Source organism: Mustela nivalis, assembly GCF_964662115.1.
Source record: "Mustela nivalis genome assembly, chromosome: 15".
Classification (NCBI taxonomy): domain Eukaryota; kingdom Metazoa; phylum Chordata; class Mammalia; order Carnivora; family Mustelidae; genus Mustela; species Mustela nivalis.
The window spans coordinates 9,247,140-9,261,573 of record NC_139034.1 but is presented as its reverse complement, the minus strand read 5'-3'; the positions used below and the strand labels follow the sequence as shown (position 1 = coordinate 9,261,573).

At 38.2% G+C, this 14,434-nt stretch overlaps 2 protein-coding genes across 2 annotated transcripts in view; one reads left to right on the top strand and one right to left on the bottom strand.

The window, feature by feature from the left end:
• The window catches only part of LOC309848526 (ral guanine nucleotide dissociation stimulator-like), a 438,233-nt gene that overhangs the window by 25,342 nt on the left and 398,457 nt on the right, over positions 1-14,434 (top strand). The gene's annotated exons all lie outside the window — the stretch shown is intronic.
• The window catches only part of LOC309848515 (ligand of Numb protein X 2-like), a gene marked incomplete at its 5' end in the record, with an annotated part of 385,857 nt that overhangs the window by 356,850 nt on the left and 14,573 nt on the right, over positions 1-14,434 (bottom strand). Inside the window, 4 exons of the mRNA XM_082700211.1 lie at positions 6,652-6,851; positions 8,068-8,315; positions 11,280-11,345; positions 12,457-12,481. Coding sequence (XP_082556337.1) covers positions 6,652-6,851; positions 8,068-8,315; positions 11,280-11,345; positions 12,457-12,481 — 539 coding nt within the window. The remainder of the gene's footprint in view (positions 1-6,651; positions 6,852-8,067; positions 8,316-11,279; positions 11,346-12,456; positions 12,482-14,434) is intronic.

Genomic DNA, 14,434 nt, shown 5'->3' with positions numbered 1-14,434 from the left:
GAAACAAATTGAGCAATATATTATATTTGGTATCATATATAAGTATCTGTATCCAATTTTTTTAAACATCTAGTCTGGGACAAGAGACCAATGCCTGAATCTCCCTCCTAATGCAAGATGGCTACGGGTGTGTGTGTTCCCATAGTTATAATGAACCAAAAATTTGTGAAAAAGAGTAACTTAAATGGGATTTAAATTTGGGTTTTCTTACACAGTAGCTTAAATCATTGTAACTCAATTCTGTTTACTATATACATTTCTCAGTGACTATCAACCTACCTTAATTCCTGATCCTTGATTATGTTACTGCTTGGTTTCCTTTATGTCAAAGTGTTTTCTTGTGCTTACTTAAAACAGAACAAAACAAAACACCATACACATCTTTGTTTCACCCCTATCTCTGTAGGAGATACACATAACATTAAATGCTCTGGTAGGTTATAGAACCAGAAGGTCTGTTCTGGATGATTTTCTACTTTTTCTATCTTATTTAAAAAAAAAAAAAAATTAAAGCTGTTTTCTTTTTTAAAAGATTTATTTATTTATTTATTTATTTGACAGAAAGCAAGAGAAAGAACACAAGCAGGGGGAGTGGGAGAGGGAGAAGCAGATTCCTGGCTGAGCAGAGAGCCCCGATGTGAGACTAGATGCCAGGACCCTGGGATCATGCCTGAGCTGAAGGCAGATGCTTAATGACTGAGCCACCCAGGTGCCCCTCTACTTTACCTATTTTAATGCTCTTATTGAAAAATTTTTTTCTCTAATAATAACCATCTTTACTTCACAGGGCTACTGTAAGAACACAAGTTATGATGTGTCTGAAATGCTCTGAATGCTTTATAAAAAAGGCACTATAGAGATAATGAGTTATTCTCAATAAAAGTTGACTTTCCCCACTTGTATGGAGCTGAAGCAGAGAGTGAAAGTTACAAAAGCAGAGAAGTCACAACTTTGGAACCACAGCTCCTTCAAGCTTTGCTTGTCTCACCTGTTAAATGTGGACATAAACGTGTTTTTTATGTGTGGGCTTAGGTGGAGCCCATGGAGCAAATGAAAAACCCATGTGCAAAAATAGAGCCTTCACTCTATAAAGAGCAAGGCTAAATGTTCACAGGGATACAGTTTTCCGGACAGGATTTTATCTGTAATGATAAAATCATCTCTTGTGCATTTGGAAGGATTTGGGGAGCCATGTTTGATTTCCCCCATGAAATATCAAATATCCCTCAGGTTCTCATGTTACGAAAACATCGACATAAAGGCTGAGCACGTGGAATGAATATCCGCGTGTACCTGAATGATCTGGGCGGCAAGCTCAGGGGTTCCGAGCTTCAGGTCGTGTCCATTGATGGCGAGCACTCGGTCGTTGCTGCTCAGCCTTCCATCCTGTGCAGCCAGCCAGGCCCTCTTCCAACAGATCAAGGATAAAAACTCCTGGCTCATCGGTCCTTCGAATGAATTTAATGCCAAGTTGTTCACCAGAGTCCTGTTTGTGAAGGACCACGTGGAAGACCTCTTCCCGGGAAGAGCTACAGTTGAAGTGGTTGTAGGTCCGGCCCCCAAAGCACCGCTCTCGCGGCACGGTCAGGTGCAGCGTGGAACAGGGCTGGCAAAGGGCGGCTCTGGCATAGTAGTGAGACACATTGCTGGTGTTACAGTTGTTGACCTGGAAGAAAAGAATTATGACCGAGGTGGGACAATCTTTTATCCTCTCAACTGGTAAACATTTATATGCCATTTCCAAAAGAAACTGACTTTGGAAAATGACATACAGTCATTATTTACAAAGAAAAGCCCTCTGAAGATGTTTTAAAATGCACAGTTCCTAAGCTTCACTCACAATGACTAGCACGAAGTAGAGAATGGCAGTTAGGATCTCAGGCTTCAGCGAGGGTGCTGAATCAGAGTCCCTGGTCCTGCCAGTAGCGGGATGTCTGAGGGTGTCCCCTGAGTGGTGAGATGGGTTTACTCTCCGCTTCACGGGACCAGGAGGAGAATGCAGAGACAGCAGCAGCATGTGGCAAGTGCCAACAAAATACTAGTTCTAGTTGAACAGAAACTGAAGATCTACTGGATTGATGTGGCTTTTCCAAATGAAAAACACTTACGCTGGAAAAAATACACCAAGTTTTAATCTAAGAAAAGGGACACAGTCCAGATACACAATCTGATCTCAGATCAGTCATTTTTACTTTAAAGAAAAGCAGGTAATTACAGTTTCACTCTGTTGAGCACTCAAGTGTAACATCTATCTAATACAACAGGCTTAACTCAGTACTCACAGAACATTTACTTACTAAACCTTATGGCCCTGAAAGGAGTATAGTGACTGATCCTGGGACAGGAACAGGACTAAGAAAATACACCCAGCTTCAGTTATTCACCTAGTCAGAGGAAGAGGTTGGCACAATTCTGAGTATTTATCACAATTAGAATTCCTCTCCTCATCAGTCTGCACCAACAGCAAGCAGATATGGACATTCTCTTGGATGCATTATGTGGCAGGCTCTGGGTTAGGTGCTTGTGATTACCCAAACCCTTCAATCTTTTTCACGTGAGTCTATCTTAAGGAAAGCCTTCCCCCTTCCTACCCATCTCGGGTTGACAGTTTTGAGCACCACTAATTTGAATTTTATTGATTCGGGCCTGTGGACATCTTTTAAAATTCAGGCATCAAATGTCATAGATCTCACACATAAACTTGCTCTTCTCCCAACTTTGCAACATCTGTGCATTTGGTTGCCATCCAGATCCTTGATGAAAAAGATGAGTAACATAGGGTCAAGAACAGAACTTTAAGACAGCTTCTAAAAAACCAGCCTGACGTGGATTTGTTAGTCAAAGCTCATCATTTCTGGTTATTCAGCTAAAAAGCCACTTATCTCTAGGTTCTTATTTTTCCGTCTTAAATTCACATCTATCACAAATGACTTTACAAACATCTGGCTGGAATCCAGCGCTAGCCATGTGCGAGTATGTAGCCTCACACCATCTTCGGGATGTGGGTTGTGGAATATCTTACAATCAGAGATTTTCCCTTCACAAATGTGTGGTTGTCAGTGAAACACAGAGAAAGCAGAGGCCAAATAAAATACTGTTGCTAGATGTTGTAGAAATAGCACCACCAGAGTAAACTTTACCACATCTTTAGCTAAACATATTTTGTACCAATGCAGTCAAGACACGACTGCAATTATTTTCCTTCAAAACCAAAAGTGAATAAATCACTGATGACTCAGATTGCACTGTAAATTCGTACTCTTAATCATGTTCTGAAATTTGTATTATTTTTAATAGTAATATTGATGTAATCTCTTACACTATTTTATTCTTCAAACCGCTCAAAATGCTGCACTGTGAAAGGCCCTGAGGGTATATGGTTCTCCTTTTCAAATAGGTTATTTAATAGAATAACATGGATGTGTGGGTATATATATAAAACATACACACACACATATGCACATATATAATCAGTGTGGGGAAACCAAAGGCACACACTGTTACTACATCTAGTTTGCTAAACTAAAAACACAGGCTAGCTAGCCCTTTGGTCTGTAAATAAACCATCTTAACCACTCTAAGGTCTTTTCAAATTGGCTCACGGTATTATTTATGCAGCTCACAAAAAGTGGAAGATAACCAGGTAGTAAAAATATACTAAGGAGCCTTCTTTCCAAGTGTTTCCTTTTGAATGGACATAAATACTACTCTGTATTTGGGCAAGTAGTGTGGCTTTACTTATTGGCTCCAGCATACCAGTCAAAGGCCAATGAGAAGTCAGGCCCACAAGAGGAAAGACCCTTTGTGATTTCAATAATCAGGTTATGTGCTCATAGTTTTTGTATCAATTTGAAATCATTAAACTGCATTTAAGATTGCCATTATTAGGGTTATTAATATGTATGCCTCATAAACAATAATAATGCACTGGAATGTCTACAATGCTGATTTATAGCTTTGAGTTATTTCCCCAAATTATAGCCAGTATTTCAGATAATTAGATTTTTATTTGAGGTATACAGATTCAGTTATGTTATTAAACAATTCTCCAAAGCAGACCAGTAAAAAAGCCTGTAGATGAAATATTTTAGCAAGCAAAACCCTATAGCAAACAAAACTATATATTAAATATATTTTTATACATTTTTATATTTTTTGCTAATATATTAGCAAACTATATGTTAAATACATTAGTAAATCTGAGGTTACAGATTTCACCTCAATTATACTCAAAGAAATGCAAATAAGAACAAAGCATTTGTTTTTACCTTTAAAATTTAGAAAAAGCATGAGAAATATGTAAAATGAAAATATGTAAAAAATATGAAATATGTAAAATATGTAAAAAGAAAAATATGTAAAAAATTTAATATCCAAAGCTGGCACACTGCTGGTAGCAAAGAGCAAAAGATGAAAATAAATGTATACTCAATTATAGCTAGAAAGGCCAGAAGTGGAGAAGTAAAGAACACTGTGTAAGCTGCAGAAAAGGGCAATCTGGTTCTTTTTCTCTTGGCCACAAAGGTGTCAAAATGTCAAAACCAGCTACAAGAGTTCCTCCATGGAGAATCAATTTAGGAGCTGGGGTAGAAGGAATACAGGGTAAGGTGTCCAGAGAGCTGTGCCAACCTCATGCAACCAGAGTACTACTAATATCATAAAAGGACAGCAAACACAGGAATGCGGTAAATAGCTAGCTATGGTAGGATCAGAAACTGGATTTTACATAAGCTGGATTAGTTATGCTTCCTGTATTCTCCTATTTCCTCTCCGGATTTAGTCAAGAACAAAACACTGGAAGTTCAGTCTGTGTCAGCCAGGCCAAGTGCAATGAAGGAGGGGTTTAGGGCCCAAGTGTCAAAGTGGAAATCACAAACTACAAGAGGCAGAATACGGATGGGCGTGGAAACCAAAGCCAGGAACCCCCAGTGGAAAGGTCAATCCTTGCTGCTCTTGGAGCCTAGTTTGTCTGTCTTCCCCTCTGGACATTTCTCTTGAAGAACTAAAAATCCTAGAGGTTCTAAGTTTGGTTTTAATGAAGAAGACAGCTATTCCCAACAGGATATCATAACCAAACCCACTCTTTTATTGACTCAGCAATGGGTCCTGGGTACCAACTCCAGGTACAGCACTGTGAGAAGCCTGTCCCACAGTACGTACTAATGGCGGCTGCCATCCCCAAAGGAGGACACTGAATTTGAATAACTCTCTGTGACCAATTATGTATTAAGTGGTGAAGAGAAGGAATGTCTTCAGCACTTAGTGTGAGAAGAGGTCTGAATGGGTGAAAATGGCAGGGCAGGGCTTTCTGGATGAAGGTGGGGAAGCTGTAGCACAATGGGGACAGGCTGGAACGTGGAGGGAAGCAAGGAGACTGCTATGTCTGGCTTTTCTGCTACATTATACATTCTATGAGGGCAGGGGTTGCTTTTTGCTCTTAATTATACCCTCAGCACTGACCACCATGCCTATGATGTTTCAGTAATACACCGATGGCTACAGCTGAAAGAAAAAGCAAGGGTGAAGGCTGAGGGGACAGGTTGTGTAAGAGTCCACAGAGGACCCGGACTGTTAGATTAATCAGTATGGACTTGATTCTCTGGTCCAGTCTTCCCAGGGAAAGCAGAGTCACAGATGAATTAACCTGACAATGGTCGTACCGGATTTCAGAGCAGAGTAGGAAGGCGGGGTATTGATTCTACTGGGTTAGACGTGAAGCAGTGAAGGCACAGACCAGAGAGGTGGCAAGGAAAAGGGAAGGGGTGAATACCAACAGACCGTGGGGAAGGACCCAGCAGTGAAATCGAGGAGGCAAGAATCCTTGAGCTTGGGTTCCTAGAAGACATCTTTTCTCATTCATGCCTATTTCTTCTCTCCTAAATATCCATTCTTTTAGCTTCAAGTACCACTTACACTAGTATGGGTCATGTATCCAGGTCAATTTTCACATACACTCTAGAATTCACATGAACAGTGGAATTCTGGCCATCTCATGCTCATCAGTATGCCCTCTAACACAGTATCATCTTGCCCAAAGCTAGTTCGTTTGTTGGAGTAGCTATTTCTCTTTAAAGAGAAGAGGGAGAGGGTAGCACCAAGGATTAGTACAGAGTCAGGCTGTTTGTGGACAAGAGTGCATTTGAGAGCCAACAAGAGGTGGTCATGATTTCTGAATTCTATCTTAAATTCAATGCTATAAGTTTTAAGTAACTTGTGCTGTGTGACCTGTCTTTTCTAGAGTATAGTAATCCGTGTAGAGAAGGATGAATCAGACAACGAAGGTAACTGATGGATGGTACCCTGGGACTAGGGATACAGACAATGGGACAAGAGAATTTAGCAGTGAAGGTGGCCCCAAAATAGCCAACCATGGAGACCAAGCCAGGAGGAATCCAGCTGGCCTGGAGAGCCACGCACTGAGGCACATGCGGGATCAAATTTAAGATGGGCGTAAAAATACATTCCATGAGTTTGGGGGAAATCGGAGAAATTACAGATAAATTCTCATCTGTTTTTGCATAAAAAAAAAAAACAGTAAAACTTACCTTTTTATAAGCCAGATTCCACAGTACCATAATTTCCTAAGTTTTAAATTGATGAATAAGAGCAACAAAAGAGGCAAGTTAACAAAATAATTTAAAAAATTGATACCTGAAGAATTGGGTCTCCAGCAAGAAGTCTTCCATCTTTGGCGATCACCCCATGCCGACAGACTTCCTGGATAACAATGTTGATCAGTGGCCTTTCATTGCCTCCCACAATGCTAATTCCTAGCTGAATATAAAGATCAGCCCGGTGAATTTCAATTGTAGTAATAATGCATTCCGGAAAACTAACCGGCTGCTGCGTAGCTGCCAAGTTAAAAATGAGAGGGAGAAAAATAGAAAGAAAAACGTTTTATATTTTGATTATCTTCACGTAAGTTATCGTCTATCATTAGTGATGACCTTATGTTAATAGATGATTCATAACAAAGCAATACCACGGGATAAGAAAAACAGAATGACCAAAACACCAATAGATAAGATTAGCAATCACACTTCCTCTTCAAAAGGTGAATAATCAACAAATAACTACTATGCATCAGATCACTAGGGACCACATAGTGATCTGATAAAGAAATATACAGACAATATCATCTTGTCCTAATTGATCAGAGAAACTCTGACCCATGAAACAGCTGTAAACAGTGCAAGGCAGTACATATGAAATAAAAAAGACAAACTCTGTGACATACAATCACCGTAGTGGTTGACAAAATAACCACATTAAGCAAGAAGAGGAGGGTCTTGATCTGAGCAGTAGGAGATAGAAGAATTGTTATAGCCATGGCTGGGAAAAATGGGATTTGTAGAAAAATTGGAGTTTTCATAAGAGATAAACCTATTTAAAAGTAAGACAAAGGGCCAACTACAAAGATATGCCCAAGATCTATGACTAGAGGTTTTCTGCCTGTTTCCTGGTGGGTCATGTAGACAGATCAGTGGCTGCTACCAGAGGACAGCAATAGTCAGACACATGGCCTTGGAAGTCAGATACATATATAGCGATTTCGTGGCTCTCAGACTTTGACCAATGACTCCCTGACTAAATTTCCTCATCATTAAAAAAAAGCCAGTATTCGTAGAAGCATTTAATAAGTTAATATATGTAAAGTGCCTGGCACAGTGCTGACACAGAATAAGCACGTAGGCTGAGGTATTATTTTTGTTCTTCTTGATGCTGTGGATTTCTTAATCAAGAAGCAATAGGCTTCAAAACAAACAAACAAAAGAAGCCTGCTGATGACCAGTGAATTTGTGGACTACAACAGAAGAGGGGGAGGGGGAAGCATAAGCCTCAAAGTAAAACTCGCTTTCTGTTTCTAAACAGCAAACTGTTAAGACTTGTACACTTAAAGGGTGAACATGTGATACGTGAAGCATATCTCAATAAAATTATTTGTTGAAGAGGAAAAACAACAACAACAACACCCCATGGAGGGAAAGTAATAGGGAGTACTGAGAAGAAAGGAAATATCTGATTTGAAAACAGATGAAAAGCAAAAGCAAGGTGAAGAGCACATACTGTCAGTGGCCGTGTTCTCCTCCAAGGCGGGGTTGTCCAGGCCAGGCTCCTCAGGCCACGGGGGCAGAGATGCTGATATCAAGCTGAGCTCAGCAGGTTCTGTGCCTGTCCCTGAACAGTCCATTTCGAGGGATAAAGTACCTGGAAGATCTATTACAGTGGTTCCATTTTCATTCTCAATCTCTGTCTGAGCTTTATCAGTTTTCCTCCTTTCTAGGGCAAGTCTCCGATGAAAAGCTCCAGGACATCTAGAGAGAGAGCATTAGGGGGTTCCCAGATGATTTGAAAGGAAAAATGATAGACAGCTTGTGCCCCAACAACAGAATAGCCACTGCTTCAATGCCAAACTCACCTAGAGGTAATCCACAAGTGGTATGTAATTCTGATTTTAACCTCTGCTCAAACTAAATTCCTACCACACTGTGTAGCAAACTTAAAACAGGCGTTGGCACAAATAGTGGCTTCGTGCATGTCTCAAAAAATACTTCAATAAAAACCTGTATTCAGATACATACTAGTCCCAGAAATACACCAGCACAGTTGACGGTACCCTGCAAATACTATTCTGAGATCCTGATTGCATAACCCCCTTTTCACAGGGATGGCTTAACTCCTTAACAGGAGTGGAAACAGCAGTCTTCTTCCACAATGTGCTCCTGCATCCAGACTTGGACCCTGAGTGACACTGTTCCTTTCCAATCTCAGGGCCAAGGGTACACATTCATTTATTAGTGAGAAGCAATACATGTGAGGCTCTGCCACTTGCAGAAAAGCAGAGCAAAGGCTCAAGAGGCTGCATATGGTGGGTGGTGGTCTTATGTCTAGGACTGCAGACTACGTTCAATGATAGTGTTTTTTAAAATCTCAAATTTCATGAAAAATCAAGTATAGGATAAATTTATTGAAAACTGGAAGCTATCCCTTAGCTGTAAAAGTAATGAATTTCCCCACACAAACTAAAGATAAGTTGTGGGTTTCAAGTTCTTGAAAAAGATTGCTATGGAATTTCTTTATCCAGCTTTTTCTCATTCCTGGTTTCCTCATCACCTTATTAAGAGGACAAAAGATTTCCCTCCTGCACTGTTGTGCTGCACTCCAGGAAATGTTCCTGCAAGGACCTGACAAGTCAAGTGGAATATTGTATCACTGAGAAAAATTATTTTTGTCAAGTAGATTGCATGAGAAATGCATTTTAAAACTATTTCATTCAATTAAAAAATGGTGACAAAAAGTGGATCATAAAACAATACTTGAGATTAAAACTATAGGGAAAGATTCAATTCCCCAAATGCATATCACACACTGGTATCCATATGCATAACAGCCAGTCTTCGATGGAGAAACAGACTAGGAACAGGGTTTGGGAAGGAAACATAAGCAGAATGTGCACAGTTGGGAAAGAGCCTAGCTAACAACTACAAAATCCTAAAAACTAAGTAACTGAAAAGCCCCTCTTATCTTATCCAAGAATAAATTTTTTTTCTGTTCTTTCTTTCTTTCTTTTTTTTTTTTTTTTTTTTTTTTTTTGTCAGAGAGAGTGAGCACAGGCAGAGGCAGAAAAAGAAGCAGGCCTCCTGCTGAGCAAGGAGCCAGATGTGGGACTCAATCCCAGGACTCTGGGATCATGACCCGAGTGGAAGGCAGCCTCTTAACCAACTGAGCCACCCAGGTGTCCCCAAGAATAAATTTAAAACTGGAACCCTGAAGTTGTTAGGTAAAGAACCAGGTACACTTACATCCCAATGGAATAGCAAATTGCTAAGAGGGACTAAAGACAGGTATTTTGTGTGATATCACAGAGAACTATGGAAGAACGCATTCATCTAGCACTCAGGAAGGTTACAGAGGACTACGCAACACCCACCTTTAAACAGATGGGGAGCTGGGCACACAGAGACGGAACAACTAGCCAGGAGGAGACGATGAAAGACTTCAAACTACACAAGGGAGGCAAGAGTGTCAACAAAGAAAAAATGACATAGATTATAGCATAGAAAGAAAAAACAAGTACATATGAATGGCAAAAAACATGAGCCTCATTAACATTTATAACTAAGACAGAAGACTGGCAAGTCATCAGAATTTTTAATAGTTAAAAAGCTTAATATAATTTTTATTTAATGGATGACAGATTTTTAAAAACATATTTTTCTACCTTGCTTGCATGATATAGCAATTTAGCCAGCAAGTACTCTTAGGAAACAAACTAGTTAAGAGTATCAGCTCTTCCACTTATTGACAACCTCTTCCATTTATTAACAACCTCTCTGCCCATATTCTTCTTTATATAACAAAGATAAGATGGCCTAACTCATAGAGCTTTCAGGAAAACTAAATTGCTTAAAATACTCCCTCATAAATAATCAGAACTCAATACAAACTAGTGACTACTAGTATCATAGCAACTTAAAAGTACTCAAGCTAGGGCTCCTGGGTGTCAGTTGGTCAAGCGACTGCCTTCGGCTCAGGTCATGATCCTGAAACCCAAGACTGAGTCCTGCAACTCACTCCCTGCTCAGCAAGGGGTCAGCTTCTCCCTTTGACCCTCCCCCCTCTCATGCTCTCTTTCTCTCTCTCTCAAATAAATAAAATCTTTTTTTAAAAAGCACACATGCTATACAGTTTTCTTACAGTACATCTGTATCAAGTCTTATAACCTATAAGACTTAAATAAAACAAAACAAAACCCTACAATAAAGTTACTTTAAGTTAGTTTACCTGAGCAGTTTCTGTTTTCAACTTGTCAATACTGAGGGTGTTCCTCTGTAATCCACTGGCAGCCAGTGACAGAAGCTGTTTCAGAGCTTTAATATCTTCTTCTACTTTAAGCATGGCTTTTGAAGACATTCTACTAATTTCTTCTTGTACATGTTTCTGTTCCTTCACAAATTTCCTAAAAAGATACATAAAACTGAATTCCAAAAAATACACCTTTGGTTTCCTATAGGAAAAAAGCATATTTACTATAGGCTGGTCAGAGTCCTAGTGTTTTTTAAAAAGGAAATATTAAAAATTCATGCATAGTTCACATGCTTTTTAAAGATTGACAATAACAGAATTTTAATTCCCATTATTCTGCTTTGTTTATAAAAATATTAAAATTTTTACCAACACCCAAGTTAAAATGTTTAAGAGGAAGAAGAGATGTTCCCCTTAAAATAGATTCTAACATTCTTCAACATGATATATCTAATTACATTTGACACACTTACTGGAGGTTTTCAACATCCTGGCAGATGACAGGAGGGAGATTTTCATCCTTCAGTGCTTTACTATCCCTGAGAAAAATGCCACAGATAGATTAAAGCCATTGAGGTTCTAAAAAGCTGACAGCTGAGTTCCACTACACAAGGGTTAAAGGGGAGGAGGTAAAACAAATATTCCCCATTTATAGCTCTTATGGTTGATTTCAAATCTCTTTATAAAAAAATGTTGTTTCCTGACCTTTAAAATAGCTTTAACAATTCATCTGACAGGGAGATTTCTCTTCTAATTTCCCTTTTAGAAGGACTGGCACCTATCATAAGTACACATAAATGCATCTGACCAAATGTTTAAGAAAAAAAATTAGAAAATACAAGAGATTAAATATTGAAAAAGTTCCACTGGCTCAAAAACTCTATGACTGACCTTTTATTTCGTTCAAAAATATTAAAGCATTCATTAAAGAAAGTCTACAAACTTCTCATAATGAGATTCTAATTGTATTTTACTTGATTTTTAGAATTTCAATTTATTCTTCAACAAAATAAAACCTAGGGATAGACTGAGGGAATCATAAATATTTAATGAGAATAGGAAGAGGTGAAATGTGGCATGCTGTAATGGAATTATGAGTTAAAATTCAGTCACAGATCTGCTACTACATCCTTGATAGAACCTGAAGCAAACCTCAGTCTCCTACAGCTTTCTCATTTATGAAATAGGGCTAAAGTATACAGAAGATATTTTGGAGGCATGAACTTGATCATTTATTTACAAATGTTTTATCTAATGTAATACAAATTAGGTGAGGAAATGTAAGTGCTAGTAAAAATAGTGATCTTCAAACCTATCTGATGTATATTATAGATAGAGGCTTTTCTCCCTCTTCATCATCAGAAAATAAATGGGACTGGTATAGTAGTTTATATAGAAAAGGTCTGTATACCTAAAACTGAGCATAAAGTATTCCAGAAAGAATTGGTTATAACTTTCCTAATAATTAAAAATTAAAGACCTGACCTGCCAAAATCTTTCCAGAGCATATGTTTATTATTTTACTTTAGACAAAAACTGATTCAAAGAATTTTTCTTCTAAATGTCTATATAGTTTCTTTTACTTCCGATGAGACCACCTGCCTATAAATTAACAAATAAAATACTTTGAAAGTTAAATTGTAAACCTACTCTGGTCTTGTTCCTGTTTTATCACCTAGAAAATTCAAGAAGCTTTATATAAAAACAGGTCATTTAACAATGTATTCCAAATTCAAGTTTCAATTTAACACAAACTTAGGTATAAACAGAAACTTCTAAGCATTTTTCGGACAGCCTCGTAGACATCATGTGAGGTCACTTGTCACAAACTCCAAACTACATACTATGGGGACATGTTTGTATACACATAAACAGATAGTTACGTAGGTGATTTGTATCTATTTCTTTCAAGGGCAAGATTCTTCCTCTTTCAACTATCTTCTATGAAAAATATTCTTGCTTAGCACAGTTGACCTCCTGCAAGTTCTACTGGATGCTTTCTTAGGTTCTATCAGTTCAGAATACTAAAATATGTCAGACTACCCGGATGTCTCTAAATATTTTACAAAAGCAGCAATTTTTTAAGATGATGTTTTTAATGTGTGCAGATAGATCAACATGAGAAAGCTTTCTCATGAACACTTATTTAGTGGTTATCATTAATAGTGTATGTCTAAAAGTAGAAAAGTAAAAATGCTCCGTCAGCAAAATGCAGTGACTCACTTTCTGCTTTTCCAGAATTTACTTCACACTGCAAAATAAGACCTGCTTAATGAAGAAAATACAGGAACACACAAAACTTCATCCCATCACAGAACCTTAATGGTTCCTCTTTCAACCTCTTTTGGCACTTACACACACATTTTTAAATGTGATCGGGATGACCATAAGTTATGTGCACATATTTTCTCAGGATGTTGAAATTAAGTCTTTTTCATGTCACTTAACATGATTTTAAATGACCACAGAATACTGATGACATAGCTGTATCAGAACCTTTATGCCCAACCCTCTTCTTAACATATACGCCTTTACTATATAAACAATGCTGCTACAGTGAATGCCTTTATCTCCAAATACTTGTGCATGACTTATTTGTATTCCACAGAAAGAGGAATTTATAGGTCAAAGATTACATCAAGGAAAACCTTTGTATTATCAAACTGATCCTTTAAAACAACTGTTCCAATTTATCTTCCCACCTACTACGAATAAGTAATTTTTCCGTCACACCATCTACAACAATGTACATTTTTCGGAAACAATCACTGCCAGTACATAGGTGAGAAATGCCACTTCATTATCATATAAATTCATATTTCTGACAGTACTAAGTAAAACATTTCAAATATTAATTAGACAAGTCTATTTCTCCTTGAGTGAATGGTCTATTCAGGCTATTTGAGGTATATCCGAGGTATGTTTCTCACTGACTTCTCAGAGCTATTTCAACATTAAGCATATTAATTATCTCATACATATACTTTATGTGTCTATTTCTAAAATGAGACCTTCATTTCAAGATACATCTCAATTTCGGATGTTAAAATGTGAAGGAAAAAAGCATCGAAACAGCAGTATTTTACTTCCCACCTGTCCTTTACCTTTTGCCTTTGTCCATAGGGTTTCTTTTGTTTACCTTTTTAATCTAACTACAATTTATTTTTCCTTACTTTGTATGTTGATATTTCTCTTTCATAGTTTAACATTTCTAAAATTGATATCCATGTTCTACCGATGCAAGCCTTTGACTGGGTGAGACACAGTAAGATAAAGGAGGGATTTAATTTTTTTCCCACAGACTTCAACTTTTTTACTCATTAGTGTCCTATTCTGCTCTCTCTTTGATATTCCATTTTTATTATATTTACAGAAGTCTCTATACACACAAACCTGCGTATATAAAACTTAGGCCTGTTTGTGGCCGACCGTGGGCCCTGACTAGTCCATCTAGCTTGGCATCTGTAATACCTGTGGACTGCTGTCAAAGCTCACTGTCAGCACTCCACCTCTGTTCCTGCCCTCCTGCACATTATCTTCCACATGGCTGCCAGAATGCTCTTCTTCAAACACGTATCTCATGTCATATTATTCACATCAAAACCCTAGTGGGTCTCAACTGTCCTCC